Source organism: Micropterus dolomieu, linkage group LG16, assembly GCF_021292245.1.
Source record: "Micropterus dolomieu isolate WLL.071019.BEF.003 ecotype Adirondacks linkage group LG16, ASM2129224v1, whole genome shotgun sequence".
NCBI lineage: Eukaryota > Metazoa > Chordata > Actinopteri > Centrarchiformes > Centrarchidae > Micropterus > Micropterus dolomieu.
The window spans coordinates 3,373,064-3,382,545 of NC_060165.1; the positions used below are offsets into that span (position 1 = coordinate 3,373,064).

Here is a 9,482-nt window from a genome sequence, read left to right on the forward strand (position 1 = left end):
CTCTAAGTTAATGTTAGTAGTTAGCTATCTAGCTTCTTTAATACACTTAACTTTACTACCTTGAGAGATTTGTAATTAGCATTTATTTTACTTTAAATGAGCTATGTTTTGTTAGCTAGCTGATACTATGTCCATATTTTATCTAATTCTTAGCCAACACTGGTGCTTCGGCATGAGCTGTGAAATTGAGGATTAGTTATTGTAGATGCACATTTTGACATCAATATAGAGTTTATTATTTCATTTTAATGAGGCTACTTTGTGAGTCTTTCTGCAGTCAGCATGATATTTGTTTTCAATCTGGAATTCAGGAGTTTTGCCTGACTAGGTAAATGTTAAAATCCAGGTGTTATTTAAAATATATTCAGTTTTATTTATATAGCACCAATTTATAACAAAAGGCATCTCATTGCACTTTTTACATACAGCAGCTCTAGACAGTACTGTTTAATATTATTTACAGAGACCCAAAAGTTCCCAATTCCCCCACAGTGTATGACTACCGCTTTATTGAATGCAGATTACATTTCATTCACAGTCAACATGAGCAAGAGGAAAGGAGGTATTTGCTAAAAGAAAACTTGAAATGATCAGAATTAGGAATTAGAGATGATAATGCAGAATGTATTTTATGATAGTGCCTTTGGTTCCGGTTCAACATTGTGTGGGTCTGTTTTGAGTGGTCATGATGGTCTGCTGTTGTGTGTCTGACTATCTGGCAGTTTTGCTGTAGAATAGTGACCCCTGACTACAAGTTGTCGTGCGTATGGGACACCCATCAACTGGTATATTGAATTTGATTTATCATCATCTACAGACTGCAGACATTAGTTAAATAAGCAAAGATATTGTAAGCATTGTAAGATTTTAGTTTACTGAAGCTTGCACCTGCGCTGTAATGGATTTTCTTTTTGACCTGGAAAATTACAGTTGATCCATCAACTGTCACTGTATAATTCACACCCTGCTCTTCCCCAGATTCCTACCCGTATGTGTCGTCACTGGTTTGCGCCTTCTTCATGTGTCTGACTCCTCTGTGGATCGTCATCTCCTCCAAGCACCCAGCCAGCCGCACCCTGCTGTACTCTGGATGGGAGCCAGTCATCACTGCCATGGTCATCAGCAGGTGTGTGTTTTTGTGTATGTAACTGTGTGTGTGTTTATTCTTCAAAGGGGAAAGAACAGCTACTCTGCGTCTGCAGCTCCCAGTGTCTGGTTTGCTTGATGACTCATACCCTAAAGAAATTGCAGTCCCGGAGCACATACACCCTCGGGTCCCCTTGAGCCTGGCAGCCTTACTAATACAGCCAGTAGGAAGAGATTGATTGTCTCTCTCACTCGCTCTTTCTTATGCTCGCCTCACAACACTCAAGTGATACCACATTTCTCCGGCTTTTATGGAAGCAAGACAAATATTGGCCATGGACCTCATAAGCTAAAAACTATTGAAACAATTCTGTGATTCTTTGTCTTGTCTTTCACTTTCACTTAGTATTTAACATTCAGTGTAGCTGATGAAGCGTTTTTATATAGAAGCACACACATTTACTATGGACATCATTTAGATGAAATAGATGCTCTAACTTTTTGTCTCCCCCTCTTTCTCACACACACACACACACACACACACACACACACACACCAGAGATGCTCACAAGTCTTTGAGCTAGAGTAAGTAAGTAAGTAAGTCAAGTCTCAAGTCACTCATGGTTATAATGAATGTTGTATCAGATGCTGCGTTCAATCCAACTGCTTATAAAACTGCATGGCTATAAGGAATTCTGTAACTGTAACCTGATTTTTACTTACAGAGCACAACCATGTAATGTGCAATGCAATCAATGACAGCTTAACTACTGTAAGTCAACCTATCCCCGCTGACTCTCAAACCCAGTGTAACGTTAACTAAAAAAAACTGTAACTTTACATGATCAACAATAAACCTGTAACCTGTTTGCAGCCAGCATTAATAATTAGCATGATGACAGCCAACGGGACGTAAATGATTACGTTAATCGACCACCACAAGTTTGGCAAGCAAACAAACGCTCATTCATCTTTTCATAACGAACGACAGTCGGAGTTAACCTCCGGTAGGTCGTAGCTGAAGCAAGAAGAAAGCTCACGTTAGATGGACAATGCTGAGCTAAACATGTTGACTAACCTCAGGTTACTAACCTATTTTGCGTTCGGTGCTTCTTTGTTTGGGTCTTGTTGTATGAAGTTTTACAGCCAAAGTTTATGATTAATGGCTCAGCAGCTACCGCTGTCTGTTTTCCTCTCTCACGTGTGGCCGCGCAGCAGATACTATGTGTTACGAAGGCAGGTTCTAGGAAACGGAGAGAGGGAAATAACAGCAAGCTCATCAGACGTTTCCTAAAAATAAACATTGTTCACAAGTCCCGCACCTCGAGTCCGAGTCAAGTCTGAAGTCTTTTGAGGACGAGTCTCATGTCTGAAGTCAGTAACGCTGTTTAATTATCTTATTATGTTGTTTTCTGCAGCATCGGAGGTCTCATCTTGGACAAAACCGTGTCTGACCCAAATCTGGCTGGCATCGTAGTGTACACCCCGGTTATCAATGGTGAGTCACAGTGTTGATATACTACATATGTGAAGAAAACTCAGAGCTTGTATCGTTAGATTGCTCTAACCCCACCTCCTTTATTATTTCACCTCTGTGAAAGTGCAGGACACTGTTCACAGGAGTCTGTGTTAACTTCGGTTATGAACTGGTGTTATATAAAAACAGTTGATTTGAACTGTTGATATTTGATTAGATCTTTTCATGTGACAACACTGAGGAAATGACACTTTGCTACAATGTAAAATAGTGTAACTTTGCTGTTGGGGTGTACTCACTTTTGTTGCCAGCGGTTTAGACATTCACGGCCGTTTGATGTGGTATTTTGGTGTGACAGCAAATTTACACTGCTAAGTGTCATTTCTTCAGTGTTGTCACATAAAAAAGATAATACAAAAATGTGAAGGGTTTACTCAATTTCATGAGACGCTGTAAATAATGTGTTAGGGAAAACCACGTCTTGAATCTAAATGAGGAGTTGATCCCCAGTAGACCAGCTGTTAAATATGGAGGAGGAAAATGAACAGCAATGAAAACATTCGGACAGCATTTTGTTGGAAACTGCTACACCATTTTATCATATTATATAGTCTTTTATATTTACTGCATTGCCATTTTTCCTCAACCTACTGACCCATATCTACATCTACTTGTAATTAAAGAACTTAAGTTCGGGACATCCTGCATTTTCTAGAATTATGTAAAATAAACTGGTTAGTTGAAGGGTTTCTTAATGAGATTCTGTCTTAATAGGCTGCAGCGATACAACTAGTTTTATTTTACAAGGTGGACATGAACAAGCTGTTGGAGTAGAAGTCTGGTTACAAAGAAACTCTGCCTGTTGTTGTTTGTCTCATTAAGTCCTCTCAGTATTTGCAATTTATGCAGTCTTTGACCCTTCGAGCTGAGATATAGACAAATTGTTTTTACACAAGATGGATGACACGCCATAGAGTCTGTTTGTCTTGCGCAGTGCTGGTCACAGGTGTGAATGTATGTAAATGTGAAAACAGTGTGCGCATTCACCAGTCCAGGGATAAAGGAAGGTTACTAAATAAAGACTCCCAATGCTCATCAGCATAAATAAGTTACCTAATGAGACAGGGTTTAGACAGTCAGTCGTAGTCCATCTGTCTCCACTTCACAAAACCTGTCCTCTTCCATATCCTCTTGCTTCTTTCTCCCCCTTTTAACTGGCTCAGCAACGGTTGCCAGGGCTCTGGCACCTCCACAACAAGAGATAAACTTTTAATTTAAATGGCATTAATGAGAGACACTTAACAAGATAGAGGACGTTTCTGTTAATTGGTTTTCTGTTGAGACGTATTCCAGGCACAAAACAGCTGGGGAATCGAGCATGTGTCTGTTCGTGAGGGCGAGGATATTTTTATTTTGTGTGTGCAGTTTTGGGAAAATCCAGGTCCCAGCAAACTTTTTAACTTTTTAACTGTTTCTGATTTACAAATTTTTATTCATGAGTGAGGAAACAGTCAGACGGTCTCCTCGTGTCTTTCGGCTGATTAAAATGCACCACGGTGCCTGTTCTAATAAAAAAATACAAATGTACAAGGGGCAGGGGGAACAGAAACCGTGAAAGGATGGTGTGTGGATGTTTGATTAGAAAGGAATGGGCAAGGAGATGTCTAGAATGTGATAAGAAAAGACAGGTGAAATGAAAGATGGAGGGCTAATGCCTCCTTTTTATCACACCGACCTCCATTATTTCATCTAAATACATTAGGGCTGTTATATGCAATTTCTCCTACAATAGGATGTGTCAGTGGCTGCTTAAATTATATTAATATTTAAATTCTTAAAAGTTATTCAGGTGTGCTTAATCCATATATAGTTATTCTTGTTGGACCCATTTCATAAGCTGCAATATATTACATTAGAAATGGACCTTTTGTTCTTGTCTTCATTTTGATGTTAAATTCTGTTTCAGGTGTCATAATAAAGCTCTTAAAAGCCTTTATTCTGCTTTTGTGTATCTGCAGATATTATATTATATTAAGTTTCTTGTTCTACGGTTTTCCGCTAGACAGCACTCCCACATATTTGCCTTTTTCTGTCCTTTTTGTTGTGAGACAATGTGTTAGTCTGCTTTACATCTCACTTCCAGTCTCTGCCTATTTCCATGCTTTTCTTTCATTATGTTATATCTGTGTTTGTGTTATCACGTCACAGCCTGGTGTTAGAGGCGTTACATAAAAAAGAAATAAATATAAATTAAATCTGGAGGAGAGGAGTAGAGATAAGATGAGGGGGAGAAAGTTCCTGTATCTACCCTCCACCCTCAGGCAGAGTGGCCTAGCTGAGAGGAGCACAGACCCCCTGCAGTTCACCACGTAGCCCAGACCTCCTCATCCTCCTCATCCCCATTCCTCTTGTCGGACCCAGTGACCTGAAAAAGCCAGATCGCCCCTAAACCTCCTTCACTCTACCTCTGCCCCCTGCTGTGTTTGTAAGAACACCCTCCACCCTCTTAACCCCCACCCATCCCAAACACCCTCAAGAACAAAAAGCCCTAAAGTCAAAGCCTGTGCAAAAGGCAAGTGCAATTATTCCAGTTTCAACCATGTTTTGACAACGAAATAGAGCAGAGAATATATTAAAAAAGCCTAATTGCATACTAAAACATTACATTTACATTACCTTTTTGAATACTAACTGCATCTTCAAAGTACTTGCCTCGTTGTCCTCTGCTTTTGTTTAAATCTTCTTTATTATTACAGTAAGAAATGTCCAGTGTTTTGGGTCCAGATTGCTTTTTATCACTGACGACATTTTGACATGTGACAGTAGGAAAAGTACATATGTAAATATTAAAATTAATAGTTGAATACTATTTAGCTGCTTCAGTTTCAGGGTCCTGTCTCACTGTCATGACTTACTGATACATCTTTAATTTGAGTCATGTTTAATGTTATTAGTAACATCTGTGCTTTTCCAAATGTCTGCAGTGAAAAGGCCTAACGCACATCAAAAATCAGTATTGTGTACATATGGAACCGGCAAAGCCATTACTGTGGTAACAAATACATTGGAAATTAATAAAAGGTATATAAACTATCACTATAATGATGTACAGTCACCTAGCTAAAACTAATGCACTCTAATATAACATTCTTGCAATAAATCAACTGTTGATTCAACTGTATGGTCGTTTTGTTGTGCTGTTGAACTGTGTTGTATTATACAGAGAGGTGTATAATGTACAAAGAATGTGATTGAGCCCACTCTCATTGATATAAATGGGAAATATAAATATAAGAAGTCAAATATGAAAAAAGTTAAATGGGATTCTTAGCACGGAATAGCACAAGTTCAGGAAAGTGATTCTGTCTAAACCATCCTGGGAAGGTTTGATTGTTTTCATACATTTAAATATGATTGCTTTAATAAACACATTGAAAATACTGAAATATATGTCTGATAATAATAACAATAATTTGAATAATAACAATCCTAACTACTTCCAGTCATGTGCACTATGAACCTTTGAACTTTTGTCCATACAGTAGTGTGAATGAGGGAGAGCCTCTTTATTTATCCCTATTGATGTCACTGTGCAGGCAAAGGATATATTAAACCATTCTTTATGACTGAAGGCAATTACTGCTTTGATTATTAATGACCAGTTTACAGCGCTGCAGAACCTTTTATAGGATACATAGCTTAAAGATTGGAGACGAGGAAAAAAAATTATTTAACATTATTGTTTGTGTACAGACTGAACCACTTGTCCTACCTTGGACAAAGTCAGGAGAGCTGTTTCCCCCTGCTTAAGATCTTTATGCTAAGCTAGGCACACAGACTTGAGATTGATAACAATCTTCTCATCACACTCTCAGAAAGAATGCAAATACATGATGAACTATTTAAAGATCCACATCAGATCAGTGGCATGAAGAGATTGTGAGGGCAGCAGTGTGCAGAGAGAGATGGGGCGGAGCGAGTGTGTGCTCATGGTGAAGTTATGTCTGTTTACAGGCCCAGTGGGATTGCTGGTAATGCTCCTATAAAATGACACCCGGCGGATAAAGAGCTACAATAGACTGAATGATGTGGACATCACCCCAAGGGGCTAGCAGTGTCTAATTTAATATACTCACCACACTAACAGGAGGGGGGACACACACATCCCGCTTCTTGTTTTTTGTATATGGTGTAGTACATGTACACTTGAGTGACTGAAAGCAACCCTTTTCTCAGATCTACTCTGAACAGTTTTACAGACATAAAAGAGACTTTCTTCTCTGCTGAGCTGCTCTGTGCCCACCTGTCATCTAGTCTGTTATTGATATCTGTATGTCTGTGAGCTCTCCTGCAGGGCTCACTCACCAGACTGTGGCCGCGAAGATGAAACCCGCATGAAGTTTCCCTTTCAAAAGGGAAGGTGTGATAGCTGCAGCATGTGAATGTAAAGTGGTCCTGTGTTTTGTCAGTACAGATGGCATCCCGCAGTCTGCTCATCTGCTTGATGTTAATTAAAATTGTATATGTAGAAAATGGCATTGCATGCAAAGATAAGAGGAAAGTCTAATAAAAAATGTAGCAGATTTGAGTTTTTCTTCTTTTCTACCATGGTTGTTAGCTTTCAAACCCTTGAGGTACCTTTCTAGTTGTGCATTAAAGTAATTGCTGAGCCCTTGCACAAAGCTGCTCCTCAAAAATAGAATTTTAAAAACTGATTGGTCGCGTTTTCTCCCTCAAGTTTCCAATGTTGGTGGTTCAACGATAAGTTTCTCACTATTTTGGTCACCATTACTTAATAACCAAATTTAAGCTGTTCTTGGATTGTTTGTTTACAAAAGTGTTTGTTAGAAAAAGAATGTTGGTAGATATATTGTTATCAGATTTTATTTACGTAAATATCAACCATGAGCTCTTCTATCTTGTCCAGGAATTGGGGGTAATCTGGTGGCTATTCAATCCAGCAGAATCTCCACTCACCTGCATTTACATTGTGTTCCTGGGGAGGTTCCTGACGAGGCCAAGGGCTGCTACTACCCCTGCCGCACATTCTTTGGTACAGGTTAGTACTGGGCAGGCAAACATACTCACCATTTAATTAAAAAATAATTCACATTGGCTGTGCCTTGCTGTCCAACTCCAACAAGATAGGTGTGAAGGGCTTATATTCATTATTTTGGCTTTTATAAATTCTGTCGCTGATGAGAACCCTTCCACCTGACACATTTATTTTGTTAATTGCCATCTCCTGCTTTCCCAGGTGTAAATGAATTCTTGTTAATCAGTAGGTGGGTCAACTCCAACGAGCACAATTTGCCACCAAACTATTCAAACATGGATTTTTAGGAAAGAGTAGATGTACAATTTTATACTTTCCTCTGCAAAGAAACTATTCCCTTACATTCACTCTTCGCTCCAACCTTTTTGTATTTTCTCAGGAGCCAATCATCGCTCGGCTCAGGTGCTCCTCCTTTTGGTGATCCCAGGTCACCTGATCTTCCTTTACACCATCCACCTGATGAAGAGCGGACACACAACCTTGACACCCATATTTATGTCCGTCTACCTGGCTGCTGCCATGCTGCAGGTGAGCCCACGGGGACTTTTAATGCAAGTGTTGTCTGTTTTACATTCATTCTTTAACATTCTACATAAGTATTCAAGGGCCATCTTCACAATCCAGAGCGTTATTATAGCAGACATGAACACTGCTTTAAAGATAGTTTGCATTGTTAAGATGATTTTAACACCAAAACAAAAGATAGTTAGGAAAACCAAGACTCTGCAGCTTCTGTCAGCTCTACCTGAGCTTTTTACCATCTTTCAGATCATTGTTTTCGTTTTGTGGTGCACGGTGGAGGCCAAACAGAGAAAAAAGATATACAGGACTTGCATTCATCAGCTGGGCACAAGTATAACTCCAAATAAATGCTAATACTTTCAGATTGTCATTATCAACTCATATATTGAATATTACAAATTCTTCTGTTTTAACCATTCACCAACCAATCTGAACAAGCTTGACACAGACTGTCCCTGACATAACAAACCCCCTGGCAGAGTCTGATATGCACAACTATTGATAAGGAAAAACATATATTCATATACATTCAAAATGCACGCCCAGATAAATGCTAATACAGGAGGAGGTGGAGGCAGCGGTGTAGCAGTGAGGATGCAGAGCTCAGTGTTGTGGTATGCAGACTGAATGAGCGGCAAATGTTTATGTAGAGCACCTATTGAGAGGGATAGGACGTGGCAATACTTTAGAGGGTGTGATTATAAAATGACGTCCCTGCCTGTGTAAACAATTGAAAGGCTCCATCTCCAAAGTTTGAACACAAGAAAAGGAAGTATACTATATATATACATACATACATACACACACAGTGAGGAAAATAAGTATTTGAACACCCTGCTATTTTGCAAGTTCTCCCACTTAGAAATCATGGAGGGGTCTGAAATTGTCATCGTAGGTGCATGTCCACTGTGAGAGACATAATCTAAAAAAAAATAATCCAGAAATCACAATGTATGATTTTTTAACTATTTATTTGAACACCTGAGAAAATCAATGTTAATATTTGGAACAGTAGCCTTTGTTTGCAATTACAGAGGTCAAACGTTTCCTGTAGTTTTTCACCAGGTTTGCACACACTGCAGGAGGGATTTTGGCCCACTCCTCCACACAGATCTTCTCTAGATCAGTCAGGTTTCCGGGCTGTCGCTGAGAAACACGGAGTTTGAGCTCCCTCCAAAGATTCTCTATTGGGTTTTGGTCTGGAGACTGGCTAGGCCACGCCAGAACCTTGATATGCTTCTTACAGAGCCACTCCTTGGTTATCCTGGCTGTGTGCTTCGGGTCATTGTCATGTTGGAAGACCCGGCCTCGACCCATCTTCAATGCTCTAACTGAGGGAAG

The 9,482-nt window shown here is 39.5% G+C and overlaps 1 protein-coding gene across 1 annotated transcript in view; it reads left to right on the forward strand.

The window, feature by feature from the left end:
- The window catches only part of slc41a2b (solute carrier family 41 member 2b), a 53,624-nt gene that overhangs the window by 18,339 nt on the left and 25,803 nt on the right, over positions 1-9,482 (forward strand). The window contains exons 8-10 of the mRNA XM_046071912.1: positions 2,505-2,584; positions 7,491-7,622; positions 7,999-8,147. Of these exons, the coding sequence (XP_045927868.1) occupies positions 2,505-2,584; positions 7,491-7,622; positions 7,999-8,147 (361 nt within the window). The remainder of the gene's footprint in view (positions 1-2,504; positions 2,585-7,490; positions 7,623-7,998; positions 8,148-9,482) is intronic.